At 35.5% G+C, this 19,589-nt stretch overlaps 2 protein-coding genes across 2 annotated transcripts; one reads left to right on the forward strand and one right to left on the reverse strand.

The window, feature by feature from the left end:
- The first annotated feature begins 430 nt into the window (after nt 1-430).
- LOC120092437 (UV radiation resistance-associated gene protein) lies at nt 431-5,371 on the forward strand. Its single transcript, XM_039050525.1, has 6 exons — nt 431-861; nt 1,428-1,634; nt 2,301-2,481; nt 2,859-3,007; nt 4,392-4,619; nt 4,930-5,371. The coding sequence occupies exons 1-6, from the start codon at nt 670-672 to the stop codon at nt 5,044-5,046; spliced, it is 1,074 nt and encodes a 357-aa protein (XP_038906453.1). The 5' UTR covers nt 431-669; the 3' UTR covers nt 5,047-5,371.
- Nucleotides 5,372-6,930: 1,559 nt separating this feature from the next.
- On the reverse strand, nt 6,931-10,036 carry LOC120092794 (ER lumen protein-retaining receptor-like). Its single transcript, XM_039050999.1, has 6 exons — nt 9,774-10,036; nt 8,603-8,868; nt 8,339-8,454; nt 7,434-7,507; nt 7,272-7,335; nt 6,931-7,168 (listed from the first exon to the last, which is right to left on the reverse strand). The coding sequence occupies exons 1-6, from the start codon at nt 9,862-9,864 to the stop codon at nt 7,132-7,134; spliced, it is 648 nt and encodes a 215-aa protein (XP_038906927.1). The 5' UTR covers nt 9,865-10,036; the 3' UTR covers nt 6,931-7,131.
- Between the last annotated feature and the right edge of the window lie 9,553 nt (nt 10,037-19,589).

The following is a 19,589-nucleotide window of genomic DNA, read 5'->3' on the forward strand; positions in this document are numbered from 1 at the left end:
TAAATACAAAATTGAAAATTAAATGACCTATTATATATATATATATATATAATAGGTCATTTAATTTTCAATTTTGTATTTATAAGGTGTTAATAAGTTTTCAAATTTTCAATTTTATGATTAATAAGTCACTAAACATTCAATATAGTATCGAAAAATTCCTCTACCTATTCAAACTATTTTTAAAATTCACGAACCTAATAGATATATAATGGGATGTCTAAAAGTTGATTAGACAGAAAATTAAGTTCTATGTTTAGTAAATTTGTTAATTTTGAGAGATTGAATATGACAAGGTCTTAAAAAAAAAAAAAAAAACATATTTGAGTTTATAAATCTATTAAAAACAGCCCATAATGTAAAAAATATTAATTATAATATATTCAATAAAAGGGTAAATTTTTATAAATCAAATTAGTTTCCACCATTTATCAATTTTCATTACATCTCATGATCTCAAAGCTTCATCTTCTTCTTTCTTCTTCTTTCTTCTTCTCTCCCTTCAATTCTCAGAATCCGAAACCTTTTTCTCTGTGAAAAAGATAAAGAAAGGAAGGTATTCCAATGGTTTCTTGAGGCTTTTATAGTAGTTGCGTACTGGAAGGACGATGACGCCGAGCCGTTGTAACTTCTTGAACTCGAAGATCGTCCTTTCTTTTCAACTCCTTCATGGAACGCGGCAAACCCCCTTCTTCTTCTTCTTCAGAATCCAGCAGGTTATCGGATCCGGATAATGCGAAGGTTATTGAATGGGAGGACTTCGAGCAGGAGCTTGCGAGGCTATGGAGTCTCTCTTCGGCGCTCGAGGAAGCCAAGCAACAGAAAGAATCTCTTAAGCAAAAGCTTGATTCTCTAATTCAGGTTTCTTTTTCGCCTAGCAGATTCTTTTCTTCGATTTGAAATTTGTGGCTTGCTAGTGTTTTATCTTCTTCTTGGGAATTTTGGCAGCCTGCATTTTTCATGTGCTGTGTGAATTGGGGTTTTTGAATGGATCTATTTAGCTTCTTAGTGATGTTGGAGAAGTGGAGCGCGAGAATTGTTTCGTTTATGCGGTGTTATACTAGACGAGGTTAAGGGTTTTAGACCTTTTTTTTTTCCTTGCGCATTTCGATTTCGGGCCCTGGCATTTGTCCTGAAAACTACAAGTTGAGTGCGTTGTTGAGGTCGAATTTTTCGTCATTTACATCTTAGGAAATATATTTTGCCGATTAGTTGCATTTCCGTGTTGCACTAAAAGGCCAATAAGTGAAATTTGATTAAGAGAATAGTTAAATAGATGACTATTGGCCTTCTCGATTTGGTTTTGGTGCCTTCCCTCTTCGGGGGATTGAAAGGTTTTGATTGATTTTGTTTAGGAGTTTCCCTGTGAGTGATTCCAAACCATGTAGACAAAGTTCATGGACTTTTGGTTGTTATTTGCTGAGCAGGTTGATGCCGAGTCAGTTAGTCGATCAAATGAGCTTGCAGAGATGCGCGAGAAACTTGAAGCGAGGAAATGTATTGTGGAGAATATGGGCATGCGTTCTAAACTTGCATCAGAGGATGTGAAGAAACAAGAGGAGAGTCTTAGCATTGAAGTTAGATCACTTTTGGTTGCTGGAACTGCTTTATCTAAAGCTAGGAAACGATTGCAGGTAAAATTATCTGCAGTATGATTAGAAGTCACGTCAGAACTTTCATTAATTTTTGCAAGAAGTATGTTGAGCACATTAGTGATCACATTACAAAACTAGTAGAGGTGAAAATAATCACATTTGTGATCCACGCAGAAACATGCAATAGCCATACTTTGTAGAGATGCCTAACTTCTTAATAGCATAAAAAAAGAACAACTCTGATTTAAGGTCTCTGGTATTTTGAAATCAAAGAGATGCAATTTTAACATATTATATCCTACACCTCTTTTGTCTCCTTAAAATGGCATGTTGCTTGTATGATATTTGAATTTTTATAGTGTTCTGTAATTTAGGATGATTTAAAATCGAAGCTAATGTTTCATACTGATTGTTTGTTGAAAATCCTAAAGATACCAGTTCATACTAAATGCGGACATGATGCCTCAGGCCGCTAACAGGCCCTCAGTTATTATTGTCTGATGAATGTAAATTTGTGAATTCCATGTCCTAGGCATCTGATGATTGAAAATATTTATATTTCTTTTATTTTTCATTTCTTCTTTTAGTATTTAAGTCATAGACTCTCCACCACAAAAATATAAATAAAGTTCTCAGAGAAATCTTCATTAGGCTCTCTACTAACTAGACAACTGGCATACTGTTATGAAACTCCATCTATGACAGGAATCAAATAGATTACTCTCTGGGGAAGAAGGCTATGACCGTCTTAAAAGCTTACAGAAGACGCTGAGAAGAAGACAACAATTTATGATTTCACAAGTTTCATTTCTCTATCCTGTAAAAATCTCAACTGGACCTGCGAAGGATCAGGAGCTCGAATCATTTCCCAGCACTAGTAGATTAGGTATATGCTAGTAAGTCTGAGACAGTCCGTAATTTTTCATATACAAGACTTAGTTTAATCCAGGTATTGCAAGATAGTTAGAAGAATTATTTAAAAAATCTGCACAATTTTTACCTCTTTTGAAGTGCAGTTAAATTGATAAGAATTAGTTAAAATATTTTATGTTTTTCACTCACACTACTATTTATGAACCAAAACCTAGCCAATATTAGTTCTGTTAAGCCCTTGTATATAGGATGCATATTATGCTAGACTATTGTACTTTCCCTGTCATAGCTTGTTAATGTTATTGTTTTCGTCTTTACATAATTTTTTATGCTGTTCCAAGATTTCATATGAACATGCTTTTTTGATCATGTATTTTTTCATTCCACCAGGGAATTCTTCTGGATCTAAACCTGTCAATCATGGATCTTTGACAATATTAGGTTTAAATTTGAATGTGCTTCCATTTAAAAAGATGAGCTTTTTCAGCGACAAGAAAGAGACTCAGAGGTCTGCATCTGCCTTGGGATATGTAGCTCATGTATGTTCTCTCTCGTCTTGATATGATTGTGCTGTCAACATGTACTTTCTTCTCCTCCTCCTCCTCCTGCTACTTTACAAGTTTCTTAATGCTGGCTACATTATTGAATATAGGGAAAAATGCACTTTTGGTCCCCCAAGTTTGGAGTTGATGTTTATTTGGTCCTGAGGTTTCAAAACACACTTTAGTCCTCGAGGTTTGCAAAATGATTCTAAATAGTCATTGACTTAACTTTAAACTAACGGAATGCTAACTGGACTATTAAGTGATGACATGTATGCGATGCAAGTTATTTCAATTAACTATTTGACAAAATTAAAATGGGTTAAAATATATATAAATAATATTAAAATAATAGACAACCCTAAATCGATATCTCCTACGCTTTCTTCATACTCTTCTTCCAAACTTTCTTCTACAGTCAATTGTCCACAAATTTCTTTGATTTTTCCAACCCATTAACAATCGCAATCTACATTCTTGCCCCCTTCTTTGCCAGAGATTTCAGACTCCGCCAGAATTTCGGCATAGTTTTTGGGCAAAAATATGTCCCAAACATTAGATTCCGCCACCGACCGAAACGCCGATGAGACGAGGGATAATTTCCCCGTCGGATGAAGTTGAGTGACAGAATCGCTGAAACATAGTCCTCCGGCAACATTCCAATGCTGGAAATTCCGGCCATTTTCTTTGCAAAATTTCAATGTCTCTAGTTTATCACTCTTGAATTTAGTTGGGTCTGTTAGAGAAGGAATTTGGAGGAAAACAGGAATTGTAACCTCCTGGTCTGCTGTAGTCAACCTCACGGTGTGCCTGACTGGCGAGTAAGCCGTCTCCACGGCTTTCCCTTTTGCAAGTTAGGTTTACATCAAAACACTGTTTCTCCCTTTATTTGTTCAAGAAATATGTGGACAATTGACTGGTAGAAGAAAGTGCGGAAGAAGAGTATGAAGAAAGTGTAGAAGGAGATACCAATGGTTTTCTATTATTTAATATTTTTTTTTTATATTTTAACCCATTTTAATTTTGATAAGTAGTTAATTGAAACAACTCGTCACCTGGTCCACATTAGCACTTAACGGTCCAGTCAACATTCCGTCAATTTAAAGTTAAAGTTGGGGACTATTTAGGATCATTTTGCAAACCTCAAGGATTAAATTGTATGTTTTGAAACCTCAAGGACTAAATTGTATGTTTTGAAACCTCAAGGACCAAATAGACATCAACTTCAAACCTGGAAGATCAAAAAAGCATTTTGCCCTTGAATGTATTTAGTCTAGATTGTTGTGAAATATTGTGGTCTGGTTGTGGTTAACCTGTTATGCTTGATGCTGTTTTAACAGTCAATAATGTAAAATATAACACGCTATTGTATTTTCTGTAGGCTGTCTCCCTTATATCTTCATATCTAAAAGTTCCTTTACGATACCCTTTACGCTTGGGTGGTTCTCGTTCCTACATTTGTGACTATGCACCTTCAATAGAGCCCACATCATCTGTTTCCTTATCCACCGCCCTACCTGACACAGATACAAAGCATGTCGAGTTCCCTCTCTTTTTAGATGGACAAGATACAACGAGAGCTGCTTATGCCGTATTTCTGTTGAACAAGGTGTTTCTTTTATTCTGTCTGGATTTTTATGATTCATCAAGTTCCAAAATAAGTAGTTGGTTTTTCATGCAAAGTGGCAAGAAGATGGTCAGCTCATATAATTCAACTTCACCATTCTCAATTTTCTACAGAAATCATTATTGTCTCAAGCATTTTAATTCTACTTCTTTTGTTGGTTTTTCATCCCTAGTCCTTAAGAACCATAATTTGGACCTTTTACGTTTACTAGTTATTGCTTTTAACAAGCCGCATTGTGTTGATCTTTTGAGCTCTACTTGTGTCATAGTTTTACTCTGTGAATCTGTTGCAGGACTTGGAGCAGCTTCTAAACTTTATTGGTGTGAAGAGTTTGGGCCCACGCCATATTTTGGCCAACTTGAAGGAGCTTCTGAGGATCATCCAATCTGCAGATTATATTGATAAGTGATCAAAATTTTCAAATGAAGTTAGGCTTGTAGGTTGAACAACATTGTAAATGGATCGGTTGCATATTCTTACACAGGTGCGAATTCGTTTTTTTTGGTCAGCACCTTTTTCATATCATATACATTGTTAGTTGTTGCTGATACTGATATACAAGGCCGAAGCGTACAATTAGTTTGTCTACGTACTCAACACTGAAGAAAAAGGATACCAAAAATGCATAAAGGAAGATTTGAAGATGATCATCATGCAATATTGTCATCTCTTCTATCTTTTCTCATTTCTTGGTTTATACTTGATATGATGCTGTCTATCAGTTAGCGTAAAAATTTGATTAGTTTTCCATTTCTTGTAGTGCTTTTAGATTATTAGTGCTTAATACTTTGATTAGCTTTGCTAAAAAATAATTTGAGGTTTTGAGAGCCTCACTCTTTCCATTATGTTCATGGAACACCATTTTGATCTTCAGATGCTTCACTCACATCTTGATCAATCTGAGAGCAAATTTGTTGAAGTAATGAAGTTTTTAGCCTTAACTTTTTTTTTAAAAAAAAAAAATGCTGGCAATTCTTGTGACTGACAGTTTCTTTTATTTAGAGTACCTCATAAAATAAAGACCAGACTATAAAAAATATAATTGAATTTTGTCCACTTAAAAAAAAAATGCATTCTTTTAAACATTGCAACAATATCGTTAAACTTTTGTAAACGTATAGCAGTAACTGGGATGGTAAAATTTTTTCTAACCTAAAAGCGGTATTGAAGCCCTTATAAAAGGTCGAGGATAGTATAATAATTTTAAAAAACAAAATTTTATTTTAAACAAAGAACAAAATCTAAACTTATTATTATTTTTTTTTTATAATTTAACCTAAAATAAATTCATTTGTGATCTCCAATTACAAGAGTCACCCGTTTTGTCTCAAAAGTAAGGGTGTTCATGAGTTGGGTTGAAAGACTTTTTAAACTAAATTCAATTGTTTGGATTATAATTTTTTTCAACTTAAATAACATTTATTAAAAAATGAACTTAACCCAATCATGAAATATTTGGGTTGGATTGGTTTGGGTCAATCGGGTCATTTATTTAAAATTTTGTTCTAAAAAGAAACAAAACGTAAGTATGTAAAAATCTAATTTTATTATTTTCATATATTAAATTAAGATTAACATCTCAATTTCAATTTATATTTTGAAATTTTTTTTCTAAAGTACAAAGAAACTACTTTTAATAGTTGTTCCCAATCATGAAATATTTGGGTTGGATTGGTTCGGGTCAATCGGGTCATTTATTTAAAATTTTGTTCTAAAAAGAAGTAAAACGTAAATATGTAAAAATCTAATTTAATTATTTTCATATATTAAATTAAGATTAACATCTCAATTTCAATTTATATTTTGAAATTTTTTTTCTAAAGTGAAAAGAAACTACTTTCAATAGTTGTTGAAGAATAAATTATTAAAAAAAATATTGAAATTAAATAAAAATAAAATCAATATATATATAAATAATTGTATTATAAGTAATAAAAAATATATATTTTAAAGTTAATAATAAATTCAGGTAGGAGAGCGGAAATGAAAGCGCCGGATACTTTGGAAAAATATATAATTGACTACCTCGTCCATTGAGTATAAGAGAACAAGGGGGTTGGTTCGAGTTAGTTTAAGTTATATCAGGTGAACTCATGAACCAACCTAATCCCTAAAAGAGTTGATAACCCAATCCAAACTGCATGAGTTAGGTTGGGTTGATCGGTTTTTTTGAATATTCCTAAGAGGCAGAAATAAAAAAACATCTCATCTTTGAAAAATAAAGCTGTATATAAATTAATAATTTTGAAATTGGACTTCGTTTAAAGAGTGTAAACTTCCCAATGGATGAAACTGAAAGCAAAGGAAGCAGAAAGACTATATTTATAAGGCTACCACCAATCAAAGTCTTCTTAATTTAAATAAAGTCCCCAAACTACAACTAATTCAAAACTAACAAAAAAGATTAAAAAAATAAATAAAAATACAAATGCAGTGAGATATTCAAGTCCTTCGCCTTCTGCCAAAGCTTAATACAATTCTAATCCTAATCTTGTTAAGCTGGTAACTCAAGCTTGACGTTGTTCTTCCAGCTGAGAGAAATCAATTAAAATGGAGTCAAGGTGGAAAATCATCCAAGGATAGAAGACGTGTGTATTATGTACAAAGCATCAAACATTATGTTGTTGAACTTACCTCAGGATGTAGTAGTAAAAGAAATCGGCATATAGCAATGTTTGCACGAGACCAGCTATCCAAGCTGCAAGAGCAAATTTGTTAGATGACGAGTAAGGAATATTTTTGCCTGTGTGTGCATGTGTGCGTATGTGTGAGTATGTGAGAATGAGAGAGACATACTTATCCAACGGACAAAGCTAGGTTCGGTGAAATAACGATAGATCCAATTCAGTATGTACAATGCCCGGTAGGCGCTGAAATGATAAGAAAACAAGGAGATGAATGTAGAAGTTATTTTCAGCTCTGCCTCATTTTCAATGAACGGAATTCAGAAAAGTTTATCAAAAGAGGTTACAAAGTATAATTCAACAAACTCAAACTTCTCTTTTTCTATTTGGTAATGATAGAATAAGTCTCAAAATCTTTTAAAGGGGCATTTGGGCCCCAACTTACCTTGGGTAGACTTGACTATTATAGTCAACTGAATATTTGAGCCTCTCATTATAATAGTTGAAATTCCCAATTATTATAACCCCACTTAAAAAACTATTCGAAAATCCCCGTTGCTTACCGTGTTTCTTATTTTGTAACCATCATCTTTTATCACTTGTAACCCAGACTAACATAGTCCGCATTCCAAACACTGGCGATTATAACCAAAACTAAAATAGTTTGTGTCTTACACATAGACTATTATAACCAACTCAGTGTCTAAGCAACCTCTAAGTTTCTCCACAAGATAGCTTCCAAACAACAGATCCCAAAGACCTAAAAGCATTACCTTGAAAAGGTGATCAGGCCAACGCAAAATATTGAATCAAGGAGAGAGAAACAATATTCTAATTAATACTAAGTAACCATTGGGCATCATCATAACTTCTGAACATAATTTGCAGATAAATTAGACAATTAAATACACAACATTTCTTGAGTTGAAACAGAATGGTAAGAGACGAAAACAAGATGTTTTCACCTTCACGGATGGAACATAAATTCCCTCAGAATCCCTCAATATCATATGCAGTTTATAATCAAAATATAATATGACAAGATAATTGGAGAAGACTTCGGAAATGTAAAGTTACCCAAGAAGGAAGACATATTGTCCTGTTAAATTGTCGATATTCCTTGTCCTTTGTAGCAACACCAATTGAGGAAGAATGGCAACAGCTTCGAGATAAAGGGAAAACGTCCACATCACCTATGCATTTGCATTCATTAAGAACATAGAACATGGGTAGAAAAATGATGCAGAGCTATATCTATAATGCTACTCATGATGGACTCGATAATCAGTTTCATATGAACCACTTCAAAAGAAAAAGAAGGAAAAGGAACAATGTATATACCTCTTTAAATGTAAACCTATGATTAATAACTAGTGCCAACAGCAGACAAGGCAACACGATAAATTGGTAGCGAAATGTGTCCTGGTCCTTGTCGTATGATCTACGCACGATTTTGTGACGTCGCATGTACCAAACAATGGAGAGAGAACTCCCCAGGAATATTAATTTCATTATCAAATTATATATTGATGCAAATCTGTCAAATATGTCCAAATAACGGGTAATAAACACCAGTGCATAAAGTTCTTGGGTCTTCAAAGAAATGCCTGCGGAATCAATCATCAGATTCAGACATGATAATGCTAGTAGACATGGCAGCTCTAATCAGAATAGATTTCAAGCTTTCACAACCAACTATATATAACTCATAGTTCAGTAAATATAACATTCAGAGACTCGTCAAACTGAACAATTCTATGATGAAACAATCAATGTAGAAAATCCAGAAACAACAGATTGGCTAGATTATAATGATGAAAACAAAATTTTTGAAGTATAGAAGATATATCCTGACCCACATCCTAAGAATTTATGTTTCATAGTAAAAGAACATCAGTTAGTGACAGGAGTAGGAGTTGTAACTCCACTCCTTGTTTGGCTCAAGGAGTTTGTAGCCCCACGATTAAAAAACATTATGTCCATGACTTCTGACGCCTGTGGTGGTTTCATTAATCAAAGACATTAAGATTTTATAAACCCAAGGAATAGCTGCATACACTTTATAACTTTTGTGATCCATATTTGAATGGTAGGAATAGGAAGCTTGGACTTTTGCAATGTATATTTGAATTTGTAAGTTTATGATATGCAAAATTTAAAATGCGAGTTTATAAGTACGAGTTTACATAATCAAACCCCATAAACAAGTCGAATCCATGACTCGAACACCTTTACAACATCAACTTCAACATCTTTCTTCAGTTTAACACCAAGCTTCTGAAAACTCGAATTGGAACCAAATGTACCAAAAGAAGAGGAAAATCAAGAACTAACCAAATCAAACATCCCGCCCAAAACCAAACCCTTCTCCATATTCTACTCTAATTCAACACAATGAGGCACCAATAAGTCATCATCATAATCAACCATACGAATAATTCAGGGCAGAGTTCACAAAGTTCACAACCAATAAAACAGTGCTAAAAGCTTTAATTAGAGAAAGAAGACGAACCAGCACAAGACTTGATAGTATGAATTTTGAGAAGTAAAACCAGAATGCTGGCCAAATGGGTCATATCCCCAGCCAATCTGAACACATTCATCTTCTTCCTCTTTTGAATTTCCCACTCGGAAGATTCTGAATTTCTCGGCGTTTGAAACAGCCGGAAAATGAGCACGTAGAATCGATATCGCAATTTCCCACAGCCCTAATCGATTAACAAAAAGAGAGAAGGATATCAAATCTTCACAAGAATACAAAGGGGAAGCTAATTTTAAAATGTAATTTATCCAAAGAGTTGGGAAAATAGTTAGAAATAGTCCTTTTAAGTTTTTATATTATAAAATTAACTTATATTTTTAAAAATTCGTAAAAATAGTTTTTCTCGGTCCATCTCGGACAAGATCGACCACAAGATTTTAGTTAAAAAAATCAGTTTTTTTCCAAGTTATCGATTGTTTGGAGCTTTCTCGGTACATCTCGCCAGATTTTGCATCGAAATTATGTGTATTTCGGTGTTAATCTTGGACAAAGTAACACCAACATTCTATATATTTTAGCTTTTTTTTTGATGAAATCTCAAATATAATTAATATTGAAATTCATATATTTGAGTTTTTTCGGTGAAATCTCAGACAAGATTAACATCGAGATTCTATATATATCCCAAATCATCTTTCCCAAAATTTAAAAATATTGAATCAATTTAGAAAATCTATTTTGATAATTGGAAAACTCATTTGGAGTTTGAAAATCGTGAAAACATAAATTTTGCTAAAGATTTGAAAATTTACATAACAATTTGATATAATATTTAGTAAAACTAACCGAATTTGGAGAAATTTTGAAAATAATATAAGATTTGGAATATTACATAAAAAAAATAACAAATCTCGATGTCTAATCAGGTGAGATGTATCAAAACAATCGATAAGTTAGAAAAAATTGATGTTTTAACTAATTCTCGGTGGTCGATCTCGTCCAAGATAGACCGAGAAAAACTATTTTTACGAGTTTGCAAAAAGCATGCTAGTTTAGTAAGGTGAAAACCTAATTGTGCTATTTTTGACAATTCCCCAAAGAGTTTCATTTTCCCATCTTTTTCATAAAGATTTTGTATTTGACCTTTGTTTTTTAGCCGTCGTATTTTAGAACAAAACCAATTAGCGTGGTTTTGTCCCAATCGGATTTTTTTCCTTTAGATTGGCTACTTGGGGCGGATTTCTAGGGCCTAAAATGGCGGGTCACGTTTACGGAAGATTGTTAAGTAAGTTCCTGATTTCTTGACCAAATTAATGATGGTTAGTCATTATAGGAGCAAGAGTTGTTCTGGTATTAATGATTGGTTGAGGATTTCTCAATTCAGAGGAGGGATAATTGATCTCCCTTCTACGACTTTTGTTCTAAACCTTTGAAGCGTCATTGCGAAACTAGATGTCACATGGGGTTCATGTTAGTTTTGCTAAACCTTATTGGATGTTGTATGTTTTTCAACAGGTATTTTCTTAAAACCTAACGTAGGTCAATGTGTTTTTATTTTCAACAATGCGTTAGTATTTCCATTTAATGCCTCTAATTTGATCAATTACATACAGTGGAAAGAGTCTTGTAAAACGTATTTCGTGGTAAACGACCTCGAATTTGTCATGGTTGAGGAATGTCCTCAAGTCCCGATCCTTGATGCACCGCGAAGTGTTCGCAATGCATATAAGATGTGGATGAAGGCTAATTCATTGGCCCGACTTCACATTTTAGCTAGTATACCTGATGTTTTGGCCAAAAGAGTTGAGAACATGGTCATTCCACGCGAGATCATGGATTCGTTGCAAGATTTGTTTGAACGTCTGTTCTTACTTTTCGAGCACAAAGGGATGGATGACAAAACCAGTAGTGTCAATTTCAAAGTTAAACTCCAGGAAGAGGAAACAATTGTTGCTAACTCTGTTCAGGTTCATAGAAGAGAAGTATTATCTGACATGGAACTTGGAGCTTATTTAGGTCTTGATACTGATCCTGCAACTCTCTAAAAGAGGAGGATGTCTAACGACAACAAATGTGATTTATTGTTCTTGGAGACGTGTTTGGTAGAGAATGATGATTCTACCTGGATCCTTGATTCGGGCGCTACTAATCACATCAATTCCTCTTACCAAGGATTCAGTGTTGTGATTGATGTCCTAATTCTCCCGGAGTCTCGTTGTTTGTAATTATACCCATTGTTTTATGAATAAAATAATTGTTATTTCATTCTGACATTTACTCATATCCAATAAACAAAACTCCATGGTTATCTTATGTAAACTTAAGCATATATATGTGATATACAAGTGGATTATGACTTAAATGATAACCTAAATAGGTTTGTAGTTTAAGGATTAAGGTGGGATACCTGATCCTGGTGACACTTGATCATATATATGTGATATACAAGTGGATTTGCATGTGTTGTAAAGTAATATAGATGGTAGATCATGACAATTCATGTGGAGACATGTGAGTGGGGGTATCCTATACAAAGAGTTTGTATAAGACCGGACCACAAAATGACTAGACTCTGTATATAAAGCCGTTGATACTAGAGACTTACATCTAACCTAAACGACCATAGGTGATACGACCTCAATCCTGAGTGTTTTGGGAACTCCTGCCTTTGAGGGCGGTTCTTTGATTAGTATGGGTGAGAGTGGCCAAATTTCCAACTCAACATGCCTACCTTTTTGGGGATTTTTCTAATCTTGGAGTTGAGAACTCACTTACACAAGATAGAATTCACTCCTTCTTGAAGCAGGGTACGTAGAGAGACTGCTCCCTTAAAGGCTGATTTCAGGGCTTGAACATAGTGGCCACAACTTCTCTTTGGAAGAGAAGACTCAGTCATAGTAGGACTATGACTTATGTTCATTAGAGGAATCAGTGGTACTTAAGGAGTTAGATGTAACTACAGAGACATAACGATTATTGGCCGAGTTGTACTTACGAGTGATCTGTGAAGGGTTGTCACACTGTTGATTGGTTAAGATGGACACATAATATATCTGTGGTAAGGAAAGTTCAGCTATCGATTTTTAGTGGAGTGCCTGGCAGTTAACGGATGGTAGATCCCATGACTAAAGAGTTTAGTTAGTTATTCACGTACCGTTGAAACTTCGAGCTACAGGTCCATAAGGTCTCCTTGGTAGCTCAATGAATTCAGTTGAGGATCAGTTCTTGGTGCTGATTTGAAATGTTCAAATTGACTAGAGGTAATTCGATTATATATGACATAATCGGTTTGATGTATGAGATACATCTAGTGGAAAATTAATGTAAATGAGATTTACATTAAGTACCATGGAATAGAAAAATAGCTATAGTGTTTATATGTTTCATGAGATGAAATATTAAAACTATAGGTTATAAATATATTATGGTAAGTTAGTTATCATTTATATTTATAATAATATTAATTATTGGATAATTATCTCTTTTTCTCTAATAACCAATTGAGTGGAAGGTTATTGGTGGTTTCATGGTAACCGTGGATAAAAGGAAAAATGTTTTCCTAATTTTAGTAAGAGAAAGAAAATTGTTTTTTTGAGATTTGCAACCTCAGAAAATACTCACGGAGAAGTTGTCAAGTAAATAAGATTTACTAAGCGACAGCTTGGAGTTAGCTAAACGATCATGGAGTGTTAGTACACGATAGACACTCAACTAAGCAATGAGCTAAACGATCGCATAGCTTTTGCTAGACGATCACTTAGCTTTTCCTAAACGATTGGGCATCGACCTATACGATATGTTGTTCCATCTCCCACTTGCTCATTTGTTTACACGATTGCGGTTCTTCCTATTTTCTACCTCAAACCAAGTTCACACAGAGTCCACCCTCTGGATTCTCATACCGAGAATACTAAGGTAGCCTTCTTGGTGGTGTCATACTCAACTACACTATCGAGATTCTATGGAGGCTGTTCATGGTGTTCGTGACCTTGGCGATCGCTAAGTTTGAGTGCGCGGTGTTCGTGCAGTGTAGCGGTCGTGTTGGACGAGCGTTCATGTGTTGTTGTGATCGAGCGTTCTTGATCAAGGAACTCAAAGATGAGTCTACAAAAGTGTGTTGATTCTTGTCCTTGGACTTTTGTATAGCATGTTGTAATTTCTGTATTTTAGCATAACCGCATGTTTTCGTTTGTGATTGTAATTGTAAAATTCATATACGATTATAATTTGGAATGCTTCTTTCGCTGCTCATGGAAATCCTCATATTCGATTTCCTTCATTCAATTCCTGGCAAACGTTGCCATAAGGAGAGATAACTCTTTGAGTCGATACTTGTGAGGTTATTTCAGCTGTTGCTGTAGGCAGGCTGAAGTTATTTTTGGATAAGAAACGTTATCTGTTACTGGATAATGTTTTTGTAGTTCCTCATATCAAGAGGAACTTAATCTCGGTTTCTTGTCTCATTGAACAAGGTTATATCGTCTCATTTTCTGAGAATAAAGTGTTTATTTTCAAGAATGAAATGGAGATTGGTTTTGGTTCAATGGAAAGTAACTTATATGTACTAAAGTTGTTAGTCATAAAAGCCTTGTTTAATATTGAAATGTTCAGTACAACGAAACAGCTAAAAGACCAAAGGTTTGTCCTAAGGAAAACGCCCATCTTTGGCATCTAAGTTTAGGTCACATCAACCTCAATAGGATTGGGCAGTTGGTGAAAAGTGGACTTCTAAAGAGTTTAGAGAAAACTCTTTGTTGGTGTGTGAATCATGTCTCGAAGGCAAGATGACCAAACGACCTTTTACTGGAAAAGGTTACAGAGGCAAGGAAGCCTTGGAGTTTGTACATTCAGACCTCTGTGGTTTGATAAGTGTTAGAGCTCGAGGTGGGCATGAATATTTCATCTCTTCCATAGATGATTATTCAAAGTACGAGTATCTCTACCTAATGCAACGTAAGTCTGAAGCCCTTGACAAGTTTAAGGAGTATAAGGCTGAAGTTGAAAACTTGTTAGGTAAGAAGATAAAAATACTACGATCTGAGCGTGATGGAGAGTATATGGACCTTCAATTCCAGAACTATATGATAGAACATGGGATTATGTCCTAACTCTCGACCCCAGGTACACCTCAGCAGAATGTTGTATCAGAAATGAGAAATAGAACCTCGTTAGACATGATTTGGTCTATGATGAGTTATGCTCATCTTCCAGACTCGTTTTAGGGTTTTGCAATGAAGACTGCATGCTATATTCTGAACAACATTCCATCGAAAAGTATTTCTGAAATACCTTTTGAATTGTGGAGAGGCCATAAAGGTAGTTTACGCCACTTCAGGATTTGGGGGTGTCTGGCACATGTGCTTGTGACTAACTCGAAGAAGTTGGAACCACATTCGAAAGTTTGCCTCTTTATAGGCTACCTTAAGGAAATGAAGGGTGGATACTTCTGTGATTTGAGTGAGAACAAAGTGTTTGTTTCTACACATGCTATCTTTTTGGAAGAAGACCACATCAGGGATTATAAACTACGAAGTAAGCTTGTTTTACGTGAGATTTCTAGTAAGACTGAGACTACTAAGGGTCCAACAAGAGTTGTTGAACAGACTGACAGATCAACAAGGGTTGTTGATGTCGATACATCTAGTCAATCAGCTCAAGAGTTGAGACTACCTCGATGTAGTGAGAGGGTTATGAACCCATTGGATCGTTACATGGGTTTGACTGAAGCCCAGAACATCATTTCTAATGATGAGGTCGAGGATCCATTGTCTTTCAAGAAAGCAATGGAGGATGTTGACAAGGATGAATGGATTAAAGCCATAAACCAGAAGATGGAGTCTATGTACTTCAATAACGTTTGGGAGCTTGTGGATCCACCTGATGGGGTAAGACCTATAGGGTGTAAGTGGATCTATAAGCGAAAGAGATGTATAGATGGAAATGTGCAAACCATTAAGGCTAGACTTGTGGCAAAAAGTTATACCCAGGTTGAGGGAGTGGACTATAAGAAAACTTTCTCACCTGTTGTCATGCTCAAGTCTCCACATTTTATGATTATGAGATATGGCAAATGGATTTCAAGACTATCTCTCTTAATGGTAATCTTGAGGAGACCATCTACATGACTTAACCAGAGGGGTTCGTAGTTCCAGATCAAGAGCAAAGAGTTTGCAAGCTTAATAGGTCCATTTATGGGCTGAAACAAGCGTCTAGATCATGGAACATTAGATTTGCACTGTGGTCAAGTCGTTTGGTTTTTATCAGAACGTTGATGAGTCTTATGTTTGCAAGAAGATCATCAACAGCTCAATAACTTTCTTGGTAATGTATGTGGATGATATCCTACTCATTGGGAATGATGTAGAGTTTCTGACTGACATTAAGAAATGACTATCTACCCAATTCCAAATGAAAGATTTGGGTGAGGCACAGTATGTTCTAGGGATCAAATTATTCGGGATCATAGAAACAAGAGGTTAGCCTTGTCTCAAGCATCGTACATTGATTAAATGTTGATCAGGTACAGGATGCAGGATTCCAAGAGGGGTTTGTTACCCTTCAGGTATGGAATGGTTTGTCTAAGGATTAATGTCCTAAGACACTTCAAGAGGTTGAGGAGATGAGACGGATGCCCTATGTTTCAGCTGCAGGAAGCTTAATGTATGCAATGTTGTGTACCAGATCCGACATTTGCTATACAGTAGAGATTGTCAGTCGGTATCAGTCCAATCCAGGATTTGATCACTAGATGGCGGTCAAGACGATCCTCAAGTATCTTCGAAGAACGAGGGACTACATGTTCACGTATGGAGATAAGGATTTGATCCTTACAAGATACACAGACTCTGACTTTCAGACCGATAGAGATTCTCACAAATCGACATCGGGGTCAGTGTTCACTCTGAATGAAGGGGCTATAGTGTGGTGAAGCATCAAACAAGGATGCATCGCGGACTCCACTATGGAAGCCAAATATGTAGCCGCTTTTGAAGTAGCTAAGGAGGCTGTTTGGCTGAGGAAATTTCTTACAGAATTGGAAGTTGTTCCAAATATGGATTTGTCTATCACTCTTTATTGTGATAACAGCAGAACTGTGGAAAATTAGAAGGAACCTCGGATTCATCATCAAGGCAAGCATATAGAGCGAAAATACCAGTTGATCAGGGAGATTGTGCAACGTGGTGATCTGATAGTCACGAAAATCGCATCAGAGCACAACGTTGCTGATTGATTTACAAAGGCTCTCACAGCTAAAGTGTTTGAGGGTCACTTTGAGAGTCTGGGTCTGCTGGACATGCGACCTCTTGTCTAGGATAACTAAGAGATGATACTGAGGTATGCCCTACTTCATTATATATTATACATGTATTTATCTTGTATTGTATATTAGTCTCCCGAGACATTAGGACAAGTGGGAGATTGTTGGGAGGTGTCTTAATTCTCTCGGAGTCTCGTAGTTTGTAATATATACACATTGTTATGAATAAAATAAAATTTATTTTATCTGGCATTTACTCATATCCAATAAACAAAGCTCCATGGTTATTATATGTAAACTTAAGCACGTATATGAGATATACAAGTGGATCATGCCTTAAGTGATAACCTAAATAGGTCTGTAGTATAAGGATTAAGGAGGGATTCCTAATCCTGGTGACACTACGGATACGACCCGTTTTGTAAAGGTTTGCAAGTGTTGTAAACTACTATAGATGATAGATCCTGACCATTCATGTGGAGACATGCGAGCGGAGATGTCCTATACAAAGAGTTTGTATAAGACCGAACCACGAGATGATTCATCTCTGTATATAACGCTGTTGATATTGGAGACTTACATCTCACTTAAATGACCTTAGGTGACATGTCCTCAATCCTAGTGTTTTGGGAACTTATGCCTTTGAGAGCGGTTCTTTGATTAGTATGGGTGAGAGTGACCAGATTGCCAACTCAACATACCTACCTTTTTAGGGACTTGTCTGATTTGAAAGCTGGGAACTCAGTTACACAAAATGAAATTCACTCCTTCCCCGAAACAGGGGTAAGTAGATAGATTGCTCCCATAAGAGTTGATTCTGGGGTTTGAACATAATGGCCATAACTTCTCTTTGGAAGAAAGGACACGGTTATAGTAGGGTTATGACTTATGCTCATTAGAGGGATTAGTGGTACTTAATAAGTTAAATGTAACTACAGGGGCATAACGATTATTAGCCCAACTGTACTTACAAGCGATCTGTGAAGGGTTATCACATTGTTTATTGGTTGGTATGGACACATAATATATTTGTAGTAAGGAGAGTTCAGCTGTCGGTCTTTAGTTGAGTGTCTAACAGTTAATGGGTGGTGGATTCTGTGACTAAAGAGTTTAGTCAATTATTCACGTACCGTTGGAGCTTCGAGCCATGGGTCCATAAGGTCCCATTGGTAGCTCAATGGATTCAAATTGAGAATCAATTATTGGTGTTGATTTAAAATGTTCAAATTGACAAGAGGTAATTCGATTATATATGATATAATCGATGTGATGTATGAGATACATCCAGTGGAGGATTAATGTAAATGAGATTTACATTAAGGACCATGACATAGAAAGAGAGCTATAGTTTATATGTTTAATGAGATGAAATATTAAAACTATAGGTTATAAATATACTATGGTAAGTTGGTTATCATATATATTTATAATAATATTAATTATTGGATAGTTATTTATTTTTCTCTAATAACCAATTGAGTGGGAGGTTATTGGTGGTTTCATGGTAATTGTGAGATAAAAGAAAAAATGTTTTTCTAAATTTAGTAAATTTGAGAAAGTTGCTATTCTCTGCAAGTTACTCACAATGACTACCAAGCAAATTATATTTACTAAACGACAGCTGAAGAGAGACTAGACGATCGTGGAGTGACTCTACACGACAGTTCACTTAGCTGGCCGATTAGCTAAACAATCGTGCAACTTTTGCTAAATGATCACATGACATTTGTTAAATGATTGGGCATCGTCTATGCGATAGACTTGTCATCTCCCACTTGCTCAATCGTTTACACGATTGTTCTTCCTTCGGTCTCGTCCTCTAACCAAATCCACACAGAGTTGACATTTCTGGATTCTCACACTGAGAATACTAAGATAGCCATTATGGTGGTGTAGTACTCAACTCGACATAGTCGAGGTTTTTGGAGGCCGTTCACTGTGTTCCTGATCTGGGTGATCGTTGTGTTCATGATCACTGTGATCATACAGTGTAGCGGTTGTAGTGTTCGAGCGTTCGAGTTTGGAGTCTTGTTGTTTGTTCGAGCGTTCGTGATCAAGGGTAGTTGAAGATGAGTCTTCAAAGGTATGTTAATTCTATCCCTTGATCATACGTAAAACATGCTGTAATTTCGTTTTATGCATAGCCTGTATGTTTCCGTTTCTTGATTGTAATTGTTAATGTTCATATACAAATGAAATTTGGAAAGATCCTTCCGCTACTCATGGAAATCCTCATGTCTGATTTCCTTCAGCCCTGAGATCGGGGAAAGAGTGAATTCCTTCTTGTATAGCTATCCCTGCTTCTTAATTAGACGAATCCCCAAAATGGTAGGCTTATTGAGTCGATAATTTGGCCACCCTCACCCATACAAATCAAAGAACTGTCTTTATAGACAGGAGTTCACAATTCACTCAGGATTCAAGTCATATTACCCATGGTCATCCAGGTGAAAAGTAAGTCTTTATTATGAATAGTGATATATAATGAGACTAAACATTTCGTGGTCCGGTCTTATACAAACTCCTTTGTATAGAATATCCCCGCTCACATGTCTCAACATGAATGATCAGAATCAGATCATTTGTAG

The sequence above is a fragment of the Benincasa hispida genome, chromosome 12, assembly GCF_009727055.1.
Source record: "Benincasa hispida cultivar B227 chromosome 12, ASM972705v1, whole genome shotgun sequence".
Classification (NCBI taxonomy): Eukaryota; Viridiplantae; Streptophyta; class Magnoliopsida; order Cucurbitales; family Cucurbitaceae; genus Benincasa; species Benincasa hispida.